Raw genomic sequence first — 17,361 nt, forward strand, 5'->3', positions numbered from 1 at the left:
TGTGTGCCTCAGTAGGTGCTCAGTCAATACTGGTCATACCGAAACTTGCAACTTTTCGTGAAAACCGAGGACATTCTAGGGAGCCTTAGTGTGAATGAGAAAGCATCTCTAGGAAATTACGGTTCATTTCTGATCAAATTGCTTAGAATAGCATACAGTGACTCTCCCTAATGCATGTACATATTAATACCCAATGAGACATTGCATGTATATAAATGGTTATCTTCTATTGAAATGGCTCAGGCGGTAACTTGCATTACTATCTGATTATTAGAACACTTTCAATAAGTCAGTAGGCATAGCTCAACCAACATAGCACTGATTTCTTTAGGATACCTACTGTATAATTGTACCTGATAGTATCTGAAACAGGTTCCTGAGATTATCACACCGGGACAGTCTCTGACTGATTTCAGGCATAGTGTTGCTTTACACTTGACTTAACTAGTTGTGATTAACCATACATGTCTAACGTTGATTGTGAACTCATAATGCGGGAGATCCAGAATTGATTAAATGGTAGTGTAACAGCCCAACCCAAACTGCATTTTTTTCTATATTTGTTTCTGATGCTTCATCTTCCCACCCAAACTCTGTCCTTCCCCTGTTATTCCCATCACTGTAGACAACTCCACTAGCCCCCTATCTCACAAACCCATAACCTTGACATTATTCTTAACTTATCTCTCATTCAATCTGCATATTCATACGGTCACCAAATCCTATCAGTTCTATCTTCGCAACATCATTAAAATCCACCCTTTCCTCTCCATTCAAACTGCTACCATACAGATCTAAGCACTTACCTTATCCCGCCTTGACTGATGCATCAGCCTCCTCCCTGACCTCGCTGGCTCTGGTCTCTCCCCTCTCCAGTTCATAACACACTCTGCTGCCCAGTTCATTTTTCTAAAAAAAAAAGTTCAACCCACAACTCCCTGCTCCTCAAGAACCTCCAGTAGTTGCCCATATACCTCCACATAAAACCAAAGCTCCTTACCATCGTCTCACTGTTTCCACTTCCAGGGTGAAGAGACCTGAACTGAAAGTTCTCATCCTGATTTGCATACTTCTTCACAGTGCTTCCTAAATCTGGGTGAAAAGAAGAATATTTTTGCTCGGAGAGGCTCCAGAAATCATTAAAAGGAAAGATCACAGGATAACAGCTCTGATCACAATAATCACCTCTTGAATCAGTCAACCAATACTATCTATTGAGTGCTTACTCAGTCCAGAGCACTGTACTATGTTTTTGAAATAGTACAATCCTTTCTCAGACAATCCCTGCCTTCAGAGAGTTTACAATCTAATAGGGGAGACAGATATTAAAATAAATTTAAAGTTAGAAAAACAGCGTGATCTAACAAAAAGAGCACAAGACTGGATGTCAGAGGACCTGGGTTCTAACGCAGCTCCACCACTTACCTGTCGTGTGACCCTCCAGTGTGAAAAATGGGAATTAACTGTTCTCCCTGCCCTAAGATTGGGAGACCCAGTGGGACAAGGACTGGGTCCAACCTGATTACCTTGCAGCTTGCCCTGCACTTGGCACACAGTCAACACTTTCAAATACCACAGTGATTATTATTACTAAATTACAGGTAGAGGGAAGCACAAAGTTTAACAGTATATACCTAAATGCTTATGGGAGGTGGGGAGGTCAGGTATGGGAGTTGCCAAGTGCTTAGGTGGCCTAGAAATATTGAAGTGGCAAGAGTGGGAGAAAATGAATACGTAGGAGACATTTTCCCAAAGCACTTTGGCATCACTGATCTCATTTTAGCTCCACCACCTCTAATCTGTGAGATCAGTAGAGGCAGAGATTAGCATCCCTATTCTGCAGGTGATGAAACTGAGGCCCAGAGAGGTTGTGACTTGCCCAGATTTGCCCCGAAGGCAATGGACAGAGCTGGGACTCAAACTTGAAGTCTCCTGGCTCCTGGATCTCTGCTTTTTCCACCAGGCCAACCTGCCTTTGATGGGTGGAACAGGTTAAGTACCCCACAGGCCCTCCATCACTCCACCTTTCCCAGCAAACCCCCCCCCACACACACACACAAAAAAAAAAACAGCACAAGCAACAAAATTTAGCAAAAATGTTTAATCTCTCCTTGATGCGTGTGTTTATTTACAAGTACTAAATCTGAAGAACATTAAAATAGGAAATAGCAGGATATTTACACAATCAAAGGGCAAGAAAAGCCACTGGCACAGTTGCTTCAAATGTGAAACAATCGCATAAAGTTATCATAACTCTTTATTATACTATTAAAATGATCTGACTTTTCTGTTTAAAATTTTAACCACATTAAAGGACAGCTAATTGTGCACTTCAGCTTAAAAAATATATCTATTCCATTGAGGGAGAACAATGACTTGCTCTGGGTCATTTGGGTCTCCCATAGCCAACTGGGAAGGGCGAAGGTCACAGAGGAAGGGGTGAAGGTCAAGGGGGAAAAGGATGGACTTGAAAGGAAACCAGTTGGCAGAAATTTGACCCAGAGACAAGAGGGCTTCTCTCTTACTACTGACTCTGAAGAAAGGGGAGGCAGTATAAGAGTCTTGGTGGTAGGGGGTGAGTGCATGAGCAGGGGAGTGTGTGTGTGTGTGTGTGTGTGTGTGTGTGTGTGTGTGTGTGTGTGTGTTGGGCAGGGGGAGGTGTAATAGTGGGAAGTCCAGTTTAATTTTAAGCAAAGAACCACGAGCTATACACCACTGCCCTTGGGGACAGCATTCCAAAGGCATCAATGGGCATCTGAGCTCATCTCCTAATTTAGTCTTCTTCTCACTGCTGGGAAGGAGCGTGTTCATGTGTGTATGTTCAATTTCTCGTTCCTTCCCCTGTGTGAAACCAGGAAGGCCAGAGAGGACTAAAGTGGTGGCACAGAGTCTGGCGAGGCGATCACGGTCGGGAGCCCCGAGGGTCCAGAGCGGAGAGGACAAGAGGGCTCCAAGTACGAGGTAGCTTCAGGTCCCCTCCGGGATGCCCAATCCCCACGGCCAGGAAGATTGTTTCGATACGACACGCCAGAAGAAAGCAGAGACTGTGAATAACTCGTGGGGTTTCTGAGGCAACAGAGACCCGAATAGAATTTTCCTGGACCTTTTCCAGTCGGCCAGAAAGGAGCAAAATCTGCTTGGAAATCAGAAAGCCTTTTTAAGAACTGAACCTAGGGAACACTTCTGCATGGAACTAAAGTTCCTCCCACTCTCCAGACCACTACCACATCTGAAGACCACCACCAAAGTGAGTCAGTCATCAGAAATCGGTGATATCAGTGAGCAGACATGAAGGTGTCATTTGGCCTGGAGTCGAGGAGATATCGGGGCTTCATGCGGAGTTGAGACCAAGCTGAGAGAGAATGAGTTGGAGCATCCACTTTCCTCTCTTTTCGGTGTCCACGGCCATTAGCGGGTTCTCTCTTTTTCTCCCTGCCCTTCTCTTCATTGGTCCCATCCTGTGGTGTGATGACCCAACCTGTGGTGAGTGGTTACATCCCAAGGGGAGTGAGAGAGAGAGACAGTGTCTGTGTGTGTGTCTCTGTGTGTGTGTGTGTGTGTGTGTGAGAGAGAGAGAGAGAGAGAAGAGAGAGAGAGAGAGAGAGAGAGAGAGCATCTTTGTTTACGACTCTCTGAGTCTGGGTGTGTTTCTGTTGGCTGTGGTAGTGGATGAAAATGTTCCAGGCCAGATCTCATTTTCTGTGGGCCGAATGATTTCCTGAACAATTGGCAAGGCGGGATTAAAATATTTAAAGTGCATTTCTGATCAGGAGACAGGCCACCTAACAAGGAGCCCAGCTGTGCCAGGCTTTGGACTCCGCTCACAGCAGCAAGGGCTGGAAGAAGCCCTTGCTAGGCCTCCTCTCCGACTTGTGCGCCTATGACAGAATTGCTCCAAAAATGAAATCTTGGTCCCTGTGACCAGGGAATAGGGCAGAGGTTTCTAGCTTTAGGTTTCCAGGGCTAAGCTGTGTTCTGAAATGGGATTTGAGAATTCTGGAGAGTGAATCGACTACAACTGCAATACGAAGGGTTGAAGTCCCTCACATGCTTGATCTATTAGTTTCATCACCTGAGCCCAACTGTGGAAATTGGGCATATGAGTCACTACACAAGTCTGTAGATTAAAAAACAAACAAAAAACCCCAAATCACTCATTTAAATTCCCACACCTTGAAAATGACGGTTCCTAAATTTCAGGCCCTCAGCCAAGAGCTCCAATCTTGTAGCCCCATTTATTCCATTTCTTTTTGGTTGATGGTCTAATACCAAAATAGTACTTCCTGAGTCAAAGGTCACAGATTTAGCAATAATCCCCACCCCTCCTCCCCCGTGCTCCCCCTCAACAGAGGGCTGTACTCATGACTCACAAATTGTACTACTGGTTTTCAAATTGTTTTACGTGTTCAGAAGGGAGAACGGAAGAATACATTTTAAGGTCAGAGTGAGGTCCCTACAGACCCAAGTTATAAAGAGAAAGAAGAGAAGTGTAGTTTGGGAAACAATTCACAAGGGAACGTTTCAGGGCCCGGAGACGCAATCACCTCAGAACAATGGAATCCCTTCGTTTTGACTTCCTGGAAGCCCCAAGAGAACTGACATTTGAAGAGTGTGATTCTGGTGGTCTCTTGACAGTTAGCTGTCCTTTAAGTAAATATAAACCTTTAGTACCATTTTCTAGAAGTGAACTGTAGAAGTTAAATCTATTTTGCCTTTTGTTTCATCGTACAAGAAGTGACAAATTAATGAAAATTAAAAAAAGGTCTAACAACCTCTAGTATTCAACACTTGCAGTTTTTAAAAGATCAACTCAGACTAAAATCTAGCACAATCATGCAGTAGTCCACAGGTCCTACACAGCCTCGGACTCTTAGAATTTTTGTACGGTTTTTGTTCCTTTTTTTCCATTAAGTTTCAAAATAAAATTACAACGTAATTAGAGGTGTGCAGGCTTCAAAGATTGTTCCGCTTGATGATAAATTCTTGGAAGGTTCTTCCAGACCATTTGGTATTTTTCCACGGGCTTAATTTTCTTATTCTATATCTGTTTTTATTTTCTCCTTCAGTTAACTATACACTACCCCACTGGGGCTGAAGATTTAGGTTGTAACCACACATATATATATATATACACTTTTTAATTAAAAACTTCATTTGTTCTTATTTGCCCACTGAGGGAATAAACAGACCCAAACCACTTTCCAGCTAGCCAGGCAAGTCCATCTCACTAGAACAGCCCAGTCCCAGGCTCTTCTGGACCAACACCGAAGCCAGCGGCAGCCCAGATTCTCCAAACAAAACCGCCATAGCCCATGCTGAGTTTGGAGCAACAGTTTTGCAGATGGGTTTGTTGTTTCCGATGGTAAAGCCACTGAGAGTTTCACACGGAATTTTCTAAAAATCCCAACACCACCACAAGGTTCACAGGATATCGCTGGATTTTAAATTATACAAGAGCTTGAAAATCACCTGGAGACGAGAACGAGAGAGAGAGAGATGGAGAGTGCGAGGGGGATGGAGAGAGGGAGCGGGGGGGAGAGAGAGAGAAAAGGGCCATCTTGGCATATTTTATTCTTCCTGCAGAATGGATTTAGGGGTGGGCTGCTGGATGTTTGTGAGTTGGCAAGTTTGCTCAAAGTGTCTGTCTGCTGGTCGGAATCCTTAGAGCACTCTCTCCTTAACCAGAGCACTGGAATTTGGGTCTGTTGTGGGAGTCCATGGCCCAGTGTCCCAGGAGCTCTGAGGCAGGGACACAAGAGGGTAGGCAGAGTTCACCAGTGGTCCTATCTCAAAGGAATATGGTGGTAGCTGGTCCTGCCTGCTTATCTTCTATAAATAACTGGGCTAATGACCCTCATTCTACTTGGGTGGATGGGTGGATGGGAGGGAGGATGCAGAGAACTCACCCAATCTCACATCCTACATTTCCTGATGGTGGCCATCTTCAGGCAAATGAGAGAGACCAGTGACTGGCTTTCTTTTAAGTTCCCTCACAGGCCACATAGTTTCCCCCCGGAAGCCTCCTATTGACCAGCTTTCCAGAGTGCTCCCATGACCCTTTCCCCGTGCTCTCGCAGTGACTGCAGGGCCACAGATAAGAGAGAAGAGCATCGTATGACCCTGATCAATGTGTCCTTCTCCCATTGGCTAGGCCAGATCTTCTTCTGTCCAGATTCATTTGAAATCCACCTCCGCCCGCAACAGGGTCCACTCCAATTCTCCAAGAGGCTGGTGGGCAAGCGGAGCAGAGAACAGTTTGCTGATTGACAAGAATGAAAAAGCGCCTACCTACACCGTACCTCTATTTCCCTCTGGGTCGGGATTTGTCGTGATAAAAGAGGGAAGGAAAAGAAATCCACTCTCACTAACTAGACAGAACAGTGCTCCTTCCCACTGGCCCCTTCCCAGGGATTTAATAAACACTGGCCCACTGGCCCCTACCATTCTTGACTTTTTTGAGAGAATGAGGTCATCCCAGGTATCTCCCTGACCCCCAGCCAGCAGCTTGGAATTCTCTGGGCTCTGACAGAGAACAAGTTAAAAAAAAAACCCAGGGGCTTCTGGCAAGCAGTTTCACTGGGTTCCACAGCCAGGATCCTGATGAGCCGGGAGGCTGAAAAGACTCAAATATTTTCTGGAAGTGAAGCTAGGACAACTGGAAAAATAACAACAAAAAACCCCCAAAACCACCAATTAATTTCCTTCCCATTATTTCAATAGAAGACTATGATCAGGCTTCCAAAACGGTGCCCCAGCAGAGGCCTTCTGTAGTATCAGGTGAGCCCAAACCAGGCCCGCATCATATTCCCAGAAAGGCCTACTGATAGGGAAACAAAATCACACAAGACTTCCATAAGGGTTCCTCCCCCACCCTCCAACCCATCCCAAGGCTGTGGAGCCAACATAATACAGAGGAAAGAGCCCGGAGACTCATTCAGGAAACCCTTCAGTTTTCCAACTGAAGGATAATCGCAGGCTTCCGAATGGGCTGAAAAGAAGACCAAGTGTGGTTTAAAGGGGGTTTGCTCAACCCTCCTTCCTTCAACACATCTGCTCTCACCAAAACAACCTCATCTTGCATTCCCGGAGTCCAAGCAAGCGAGAGCTTTGAAGAACCCTCTCCCCACAGATCTGTTCTTCCTCCCCTGTCCACTGTGGCCCCCGTTCCTTTCCTCCCTTTAAACAGCAGGGAACTCAACGTTTCCTACACCTGCACACCTTTCTTCACCTCAGTCATTCATTTTGTGCTCAACAATGGTCAGAAAAAAACATGGCACTAGACAGAATTTTTTGGTCGTTATGGCATTTTAAACCTCCTGGAATCCCTCTTCCTTGACAATCAGTTCACAGTTCCTTTTGAGGGGGGGAAAGAACTTCATTTGATGTGTAATTAAAAGCTTTCCTCCTCCCGGTCTCCCCATCTCCCCTTCGTTGCATTCCACTCTTCTTTTCCAGCAGGGTTTTCTTAAAGTAAAAATTTGACCTTATGTAAACTGTGCAAATAGAGCAATTTACGAATAAGTGAGAGTGAAATGGAGAGAGGAAGAGAGAGAAAGAAAAGGAGAGCAGGGAGGATTGGTGGGGGAAGAATATAATCCCATTTGGACAAATCCAAACCAAAAACCGACATGAGAGGGGGTGGAAAAGAGAAAACAGGAAGCCGACCACATAATAACCAAATAAGACATTGTCCTAGAAGAGAGTGCAGGCAGCCCCCGGTCCCTCCCATCTTGGCCTGGATCAGAGAGGGCAGGGAATGTGTCTTGTTTATTGTCATTTTGTACTCTCCCAAGCGCTTAGTACAGTGCTTTGCACACAGTGAGCGCTCAATAAATACAATTGAATGAAGAGAGGAGTCTGGGCCAGGGACCGCCAGGAGGGCCCGGCCTTGCTCCTTGGCTCCTTTCAGGTCGTGTCCTACTTCACTCCTCAGAGAAGTCTCTCTTTATACATTGGTCTTCTCCTGGCAGATCTTTTTTGTTGCTTGCCGGTGTTCAGTGTTTCAGGAAGGGGCCCTGTGGGCTTCCCCTCCCCCACCCCTGAGAATGCTGCTGCCGTCGCTGCCGCCACTGTTGACCTCTCTCTCTCTCTCAGAGTCCACTGCTAGGAAAAGTCACCAAGGCCTCCCTGGCCTTTTCAGCTGCTCAGAGCCATCGTGTCGATCACCTGCTCCAGCTTGCTCCGCAGCCGCTGCCTCCGCGCCTGCTCATCCTTCTCCAAAGCAGCTAAAATCTGGGGGGTGGAATGGGAGAGGAAGGAGAACAAATGAGACGACCCCAGACCGGCAGGCGCCATAGCTCCAGAAATCACGAGTGGGGGTACATTCAGGCTTCTGGGTAAGCTCCCCTCCAATTGGGTGCCATTTCCTCCAAGGCGCTCTCCTTCCACCCTGTGGCCCAGCCAGCCCAGACCAGGAGGTGCCACGGTCCCTCAGCCAGGGAGCCTCTCCGATCCCAGTCTGCCGAGCCCGGCCAATTGGATGATCCACTGTGGGGATGCTCCCTTGATCTCCACTTCTGGGTTCCAAAGTCAGAAGAAGTTTGGGGAGGGGAGGGAGTCTCTTCCCTCCTCACTCTCCAAGTTGGGCTCTGGACTCCAGGATGGAGTTCCAGGGCAGAACGAGGAGTCCGGGGAAAAGTGGAGCCTGTTCTGGCATGACCCCTGCCAGTCAGAACAATTCAAAGGGACCAGCCCACCCATCAACAGCGGGGAGGAGCTAGGCCAGGGGCCCTCCCATTCCAGTAAGAACTCCCACCCAGGCTCACAGACGGGCTGCCACCCAGGCCAGAATGGCACCTCATCTCAGGCTGTCATGGTGGACGTGCAGGTGGGAGCCGGGACCTGGGGTGGAGGGGGTCGGTTTTAGAGGGGGCACTTGTATGTCATTATTATTATTATTCTTACTATTATCATTGTATTTGTTAAGCACTTTCTATATTTCAAGCACCGTTTCAAGTGCTGGAGCAGATCCAAGACAAGCGCGTTGGACACGGTCCCTGTCCCATGTAGGGCTCACAGTTTAAGTTGGAGAGAGAACCGGCATTGAATCCCTATCTGACAGATGAGGAAACTGAGATACACAGCAGTGAAGTGACTTGCCCAAGTTCACACAACAGACAATTGATAGAGTCAGGACTAGAACCCAGGTCCTCCAACTCCCAGGCCTGGGCCCCTTCCATTAGATCACGTTGCTCCTCATATGTTTCAAGCAAGGCTTCCCTGGGGCAGCCTGTGTGGGTTAGCATAGACGGTGGGTGATGTCTTGAGGTTCCGACTCTGCCCATGTTTCCTGAGGTATCCCTGTGTGGATGTAGAGGTATTTGCTAGGCAGATGGCGAATCTTGGAAAGGATCAACAGATACTGCCTTGCTTAGATATGAACTGGGATAACTAATGTGTTTATGGATGGATTACTGCAGGGGCATCTTGCGAAGATACCCATGTTTGAAGCTTGTATTCCAGCTCGGAATCCCTCTCGGGTGTTTCGGGAGGGTGGGCTCTGCCCCTGATGAATGCCACATGTGAGACCTCTCAAGCCCCGCTTCTTCTCCCTACCATTAAAGTAATCTTTGCTGTATTACTGATTCTCGGGATGATTAGCCACCAGTCAAGTCGAGTGATTCTGTTTGCCAAAATCCTCGAGTGCCCTGCCTGAGAATTATTTGTAAACAGATCTGTGGCTCATTTCCACGGCTCTTTGATCAAGGGGACACTGTTATAGCCTGGGCCCCCGGCTTACCGCTGGGTGGTCCAGTAAAGCTCACAGTCACTTCTTGGTTCATGGGGGTCACATCATGTGAGCAGTCCTAGGGAAAATGACTCAACGGGGTGTGGGGTGACGGAGAATAAACGGGTCGCTAAAAGTAGCCAAATAGAGAACCCCTAGATTTCCTTAGGACTCCCAGTACTCAGTGAACCCCATCTTGGCTCAGCTGAGGTGTTATTACCAGGCCGGCAACCTGCCCACAATATAGAAAGCATCAGCCAATGACGTCTCCCACTCAGAAACTCATTTCGTTGCACAAATTCACATTCTTTACAGCTTGGTCAGAAGCCGTGGGCTGCCCTGCTACTTGCAGGAACTAATCTTTAAGCAGATACTCAGAAAAGGCCAGGAGAGGCTGGAGGGGTAAGGGGACGTGAGTTTGCCATGCGATCGTGGAGATGCAGTAAATGGAGAGGTGATGAGAACTACCAAGCAGAGGACACAGAGGACACCCCCGAGGTTCTGCCCAAGGGGTTCTAACACTAGATTCCAAGGAGCAACTGACTCCCTGGAAACATACGCCTCTGTCCAGTGCCACAGTTCGGATCGGACCCATCATCTATCCAGCCCAGGATTCTGGGTTCTAGGCAAGTTTCCCTCCAAGTGAGTGCCAGTTCTTCCAAGGTGCTCTCCTTCCATTCTGTGGCCCAGCCAGCACAGAACAGGAAACTCCGTAGTCCCCCAGCCAATGAGCATCCCTGATCCCAGCCTGGGTTTTGGTTAAAAGGTGTGGGTTAAACTTGAAATGTATAGATCACATTTGTTTGTCCAAAGTCAATCAATCAATCAATGATATTCACTGAGCGCTTACTCTGTGCAGATTACTGTATTAAGTGCTTGGGTGAGTACAATACAGTAGAGTTGGTAGACACGATCCCTACCCATAAGGAGCTTACTGACTAGAGGGGGAGACAGACATTAAAATGAATTACAGATAGAGGAAATGGCAGAGTATAAGGATATGGACATAAATGCTGTACTGCTGAGGGTGGGGTGGATATCAAGTGCTTAAAGACTACAGATTCAAGTTTCATTTTAACTCCAGCATTCCTGTGAGGTGGAGAGACACTGGTATTACTCTCCCCATTTTGCAAAGGAGTAAACAGACCCGTTAAGGTTAAGCAATTTTCCCAAAGTCCTATGGCAGTCTGGTACACACGTAGGCCTGGAACCCAGGCCTTCTAACTCCCAGACCCGACCTCTCCTTAGTTTACTAGGCCCCACTGCCTCCCATGAAGGATCTTCCATAGCACCTTCCTACTCCCCAAGAACCACCACTACACTCCCCTCCTCTTACATAGCTGTGAAGCCTCCAGACCCCTCTCAAGACCACCAACCAAGGCCTGGTCCCACCTTTGAAAAAGCACCGTAAACTGGGTCTTCCTGAGCGACTCTCTCCCTCTCACTCTGGTAGCTGGGTCTCTGTGCAGTTCCTGTCCCCAGAATGAGGTTTGGTAGCTGGCTAGGTCAACTACAGCCCTCTCTCTCCTTTCAGTTCCCTGTTTTCCCTCCCCATTAGACGGTGAGCCCCATATGGGACAGGGACTGTTGTCAGCCCTGATTAGCTTGTATCTACCCTAGTGCTTAGTACAGTGCTTGGCACACAGTAACTGCTTAACAAGCATCTTGGAAGCAGCATGGGCTAATGGATGAGCCTGAGGACATGGATTCTAATCCCAGCTCCACCATTTGCCTGCTGTGCTTTCTTGGGCAAGTCACTTACTTTACTTTCCCGGGCCTCAGTTTCATCAACTGCAAAACGGGGATTCAATACCTATACTACCTCCTACTTGGACAGGGACCGGGACTGGGACTTGATTAACTAACTTGTCTCTACCCCAGTGTTTAGAACAGTGCTCAACACACAGTAAGGGCTAAACAAATACCATTAAAAAAACCCAAATTCAAGGATTATTATCATTAGGTTCTAGGTCTCCTATTCTTCTATTTTCAAAGCCTCTCTCTTTCCACAGTCACGAATGTTGCTCAGACCCCAGCTTCCAAAAATGTCCAGAGAGGAGAGCAAATTCTGTGTGATACAATGGTTTAAGGCATCCACTTATTCTCTTCAGGCTTCATTCACCTTTATCATCTTATTTACTCACCCTGCCTCGTGATGTTCCCAGAACACTATATGACTCTATCTCGGGCCGTCAAAATTAAAAAGACTCACAGGTCTTAAAGGGGCATATCAGGTGGCAATCAGGTCCCCGCTACCTAGGTAAACGAAGGACCACCCAACCTGGACCATTCAACGAGCTGGTTTATACTTCCTCAGGTGATCTTTTATCATCCCTTTTTTGTTTTTTCCAGAATCAACAAAAGACAAGAGAAAGCCACTGGGAACCAAAGAAATATTCCGCCCATTGCAAACCACACGGAGAGAGAACCAGAAATTACAAAGATGCAGAGACCCCAATGAAAACTAATTATGATTTCTATTCACAACCAATGACAGTGCGTTATTGCACTGAACAACGGAAAAATGATTCTCTCTCATTTTGCATCAAAGGAGGGTGCAGTCAGGCTCCTCATAATTGTGTGTAATGAATGAAAACAAACAAAGGGAACAGCTGCGATTTATTAATCCCATTACTAGTAAGAAAAGATGTTCCCTGTAGCTGTGAATGCCAGGGGCCAGGGTCCCATGCTTGGCAGCTGTCAGTATGCACTTAACCCTTAAGGGAACTCGAATGAAGACCACCCATAGCCAGCCATTTCAGAAGTACCTCTCCACAGTCAACTCTCACCGTGGAGGTGTTTAAAGTGAGCCCTGCTTCTGGTTCAGAAGAAAGAGCGCTGAGCTGGGAATCAGGGCACCTGGGTTCTATTCTCGGTTGTGCCTGCTTGAACTACGCCTTCGGTGATGAAGATTTCCGACTGAAGGAACCACTTTAGGTTGGAGGGGCCCAGCAAAAATCCAAAAATATAGGTGGCTGATGGGGGTGGCTTAGACTGCAGCAGTTACCAAGGCAACCGCCTGCTGGGTGGCGGTACTACCGCACAGCATTCAGCATTATGCTGTGACCGCTTTGGCCATAAATGGGGCCAGCATGTTGAAAAAAAAAAATAACATAAAAACACACCTTCTGTGTGGCATTTCACCCTATGTTGCACCTTTGTTCACCTACTTGCTTGTTGCACCTTGTGCCCAGTGGGAACCCCACTGGCAGAGGAAGAGAATGCAAATGGTGCAAAAAATCACTAGCACTATAATCCATTCCCCACGCAGGTTCTTGGTCCTGAAATCCCAGGACCCAGGTTGAGCCATCATTGGGGTAGAGACTTTCAACTTAGACAATATCACAATACAAATAAGATGAGGCCCACAACTAGAATTCAGGCCTCTTGACTCCCCTCTCTCCCGGACCTGACTAACTCTCAGCATGCTTGTGGGCTGCAACAAAGGAAGCTGGTTAGAACTATTTCCTGATGCTAATTTAGGCCAGGAAATGCAGATGCTTTTAAACCCAAGAAATGGAGGAACCAAGATTCACAGGTCATGGTCTTGGAAAGAGCTCTTTGGGAGGATTCTGGGAGCCTTTGTTCAATCTTGTAGCTCCTGGTTTTATCACTCCAGGGTGTCACTATACTCCTATGTCCTACCTCCATGCCCTGAGAAGTCCCTTCGGAAACCTGGGCAGCTTCCCTCCCAAGCTTGCTTAGGCTTAAAGAAATGAGTTTTAACATTCTATTATCCATTGATGGAAAATTACATGACTTTGACAGAGCCAGGGGTGGGGGTGGGGGCCTGTCAGCTATTCTCTCTAACCCAATTTACCGGCTCTAAAATAGGTTGAATTCAGATAGTGTATAGACATTCCAAGGGACGCAGCTGAAGCTAAAGTCTGATTAGATCACACTTTAGGTTTTCTCTTGATGTAATCCTCCTCCGAGTGCTCAGAAGAGAAGGGATTAGCCTTGCTCACTTGTACCATTTCAGGCTTGGGCAATATGATGATAAAATGTAATCCCACATTCTTCTGAATGTGAAACAACGATGACTTTAAGATGACTCCTCCCTCAACTTTTGCTCTTTTTGTGACTTTGAGGGGAACAAAGGCTTGGACCAAACTTAACTGCGCACTTTAAATTCTTCACGGTGTTTTTTTCCGGCACGAATATCTTTCAGAAGGGATTTTCAATGACATTAGCCCTGCTGTCTGTCCGGTGATAAGAGCCCTGCTCTGGGATCTAGGAAGCCAGGGTTCTAGTCCCGGTTCTGCCAGTAGCTGGCTATTGTGAGTACAGACCACACATGCAGTGCTCAATGACTTGCTCGTTGTCCTCCGTGACTCAGTGGGAACCTGGCTGGCAGGAACGAGAGAGTGCAAGTGGTGCCGAGCAAGCCACTGGCATGTAAATCAATTCTTCCGCACAGGTTCTCAGTCCTGGATTCTCAGGACCGAGGCTCACCTGTTGCTGCCGATGGGCGGTTCCATTGTATCACCATCAGGGACAACTCTCTTTCCCAAGTTCATTGTGAAAGGGGCTTGATCGCTCTTTCTCTTTCCCCTAAATAGGGCCACTCGGTGGGAGAATGACTGAAGAAACTTTGCTTAATCAGTTTGAATGGTGTGTCTGTGTACGTCAGCCTTTTATCAGGAGAGAACCCCTCACACAATAGCTGGCCACTCTCCCAAACCCCCAGAGATCCTCAGGAATATCTGACAGATCCAGAATGGAAAACTAAAACAGCACTTATAAGAAACACGGCACATTTCAGGTGAAAAGGTTGTTTACCATTAAACAGTTCACTAAAGCAAATCGGTACACAAACAGATACCCTTCATCCTTCCTCAGTAGAGCAAAATCTAAAATGGCTCCTCAAGGGGCTTGGGCCCAGTCCCCGCTGGTGGGCTCTGAAGTGGGGACTGGCTGAAAAGCAACACCCTAGGACAAGTGGGCATGTGCCTATGAAACGACAACTCTACATCCCCTGAGATTGCCACATGACTCTTAAGAGTCATGTGCTAGCTGGGAAGCCATTAGCGGTGGCCAGAGGCCAGAAGTAACTGCAGAAGTAGGGTAGTCCCTGGCATTGGCCACGGGGCTCCCACTGTAGCTGGGGGCTGGAGTGCCAGGCAGGATGGAATGGCCTGTCACCCTCTGGTCAGCCTTCCCCAAGTTGCCAATGTCCAATCCACCCTTCCAAGTTCTCAGCCTCCAACCCCCTCCTTCAGACCCCTCCGTGGTTCCCACCTCCTGGGGACAACCTTTCCAGAACAGGTGGGCAGCATGAAATGAACAATCAACAACCATCCTTCTGGGTGAGCCACCGTTCCTAACCTCTTGATCCCCAGCTTCCTGGGGTCAGAGGGGACTCCAGGGGGACAGTTTCCTGACTCCGATGCAAGCCAGGAGGAAGCTCTGGTTCCTCACTAACATCACTTGTCTGAACATGGTCTTCGCCATGGTTTATGGGAAACATAAAGCCTTGTGTTCTTATGGGTTAGATATCTTTTATTGTAGCTGTATATTTTACTGCTTTAATAAAGAATTTCCACGAGTGTGTTTGGATTGTGGTTTATGGAGTTAATTAGTCCAAATGATGGCAGATGGGCTGCTCTCCTCGCCTCCCTGAGCAGGGGGCGGCTGGTGATCAGTGTGGCCGCTCACTCACCCTCACCATCACCCCTGGCCACCCAGACACTTCCTCTCTGCAGGGGAATTTCCCTGAGGGCCAGAGCATGCCAGCTCCCCTGCCTAGTGCCTTAGCCAAAGGACAAAATGTTGGGAGGGGTGAAGCCCTAATCCACCACCCAAGACCAGAGGGAGGACACAGAGTCTCGGGGCAGTGACTGGAGAGAGGCATAAAAGGGCATCGGTAGAGCTGGGAGTCAGATCAGAGTTGGAACGTGACAGTGACCTGCCAGAGAGGCAGTGGGAGCATCTGTCCCCTCCAGGCCAGATCTGTGCCTAGGATTCCTCCCCGAACTGCTTCACTGCCAGCTCTCAGATCCCTCTCTTTTGCCAATCCTCAAGTGAAAGAGACAAGTATTTTTGCCATGTTAACTTCTCAAGACTGTAAACTCGTTTTGTGGGCAAGGAACGTGCCTACCGACTCCGTTATACTGTACTCTCCCAAATGCGTAGTACAGAACTCTGCACACAGTAAGTGATCAGTAATTACCACTGATTGATCGATTGATTACAGTGCATCAACAAGGCACCCGCATTCCAATAACAATAATAACTGTGGTATCTGTTAAGCAATAAGACAGATACAGGATACAGTTTAAGGGGGAGGGAGAACAGATATTTTTATCCCCATTTTACAGAGGAGGAAGATGAGGCACAGAGAAGTGATGTGACTTGCTCAAGGTCACAGAGCAGGCCAGTGGCGGAGCCGGGATTAGAAACCAGGTCTGCTTACTTCCAGTTCTGTGCTCTTTCTAGTAGGCTGCGCTGCTTCTTGTTCTCTTAATCTTCCTGCTAAAGGGATTTCAATTGGGTCTATTCACAGCAACCCAGGGCACTCCGGCATTAACAGGAGGTCCCACCCTGCTGGGCCTTAGATCACAACGTTGACACCCCCTCTAGCTAGCCCCACCCGATACCTACCATAAACCACAGGTCTCAGACCCCCAGGACTAAGCCAGCGACATGTCCTTGGGTCCACACTTCCAGACAGTCGGTGGTTCACGAAGATTGCTTGGCATTGACTTAGTGCCCGCCAACAGAGCTCCTGTTTTTGTTGCATACGGCTCTCCCTTTCCCTATTCATGCTTTCAAATGGCTCCACATATCAAGGCTGGTTTGCTTGTCTTTGTTCTGCTTTCCTGTGCCTTGAGGACATTTGCTATAATAGCATGGGAAATTTGGACTATTTGCCACCAGAGCTGTATGAAAGAATTAGGGTCCCCACTCTAAACCCCTTTCACCCTTTTGCTCTCAGCTCAACCCCTAGGAGATGGACAGGCAGGTGACTGAGGCTGCTCTTCCCATTTCACAGAGGAGTAAACAGAGGTGAGAAATGGCCTCAAGTCCCCTGATGAACAGAAAGCCAAACTGAGGATTAGAGTCTTTAAGCCTGGACTCCCAGGTTTTTGCAGCAGATCTGGCTATTGCTAATACCATAAAAAAGGGACAGCAGGGGGACATAAGCCAAAGGTGAAGCCTTACCTCATCCTTGTACTTAGTGATGTACGAGTAAATCTCATGCAGAGCACTCATGCTGTTGAACTGGCTCAAGTGTAACCGTGACTGTTCCGCCAGGTAAGCGCTCATGTCCTGGTCACTGATTGCTGGCATCTTTGCAATATCTGCGTAATACCTTGAAGGGATAAGGGGGAAAACGAAATCAATCAATACCTTAATTAATTGCCCACTTTGGACAAAGCACCGTTCCCATGCTGAAAAAGCTCACCATCTTAAGGTGGAAAGAAAAGACACATAGCAAACAGAAGAGGGGCGGAGGCTGGGTGAGAAAATCCAATGGTTGCCCATCCATCACTGCATCGAGCAGAAACTCCTCACATGGGCTTTACGCCACTTAATCGGCAGTCTCCCTCCCACCTCACCTCGCTGATCTGCCACTACAACCCAGCCCACACACTTCGCTCCTGTAACACTTACCTACACACCGTGCTTCA

General features: G+C 47.6%; 1 protein-coding gene across 3 annotated transcripts in view; it reads right to left on the minus strand.

Moving 5' to 3' along the window:
- Positions 1-2,086: 2,086 nt before the first annotated feature.
- Positions 2,087-17,361, minus strand: part of PLXNA1 (plexin A1) — a 243,389-nt gene continuing 228,114 nt past the window's right edge. For all 3 annotated transcript variants that reach the window (XM_029050206.2, XM_029050204.2, XM_029050202.2), the window contains exons 31-32: positions 16,892-17,042; positions 2,087-8,232 (exon numbers count right to left, since the gene is read on the minus strand). In XM_029050206.2, the coding sequence (XP_028906039.1) occupies positions 8,137-8,232; positions 16,892-17,042 (247 nt within the window). In that variant the 3' untranslated portion in view covers positions 2,087-8,136. The remainder of the gene's footprint in view (positions 8,233-16,891; positions 17,043-17,361) is intronic.

The sequence above is a fragment of the Ornithorhynchus anatinus genome, chromosome X1 (genome assembly GCF_004115215.2).
Source record: "Ornithorhynchus anatinus isolate Pmale09 chromosome X1, mOrnAna1.pri.v4, whole genome shotgun sequence".
Lineage (NCBI taxonomy): Eukaryota > Metazoa > Chordata > Mammalia > Monotremata > Ornithorhynchidae > Ornithorhynchus > Ornithorhynchus anatinus.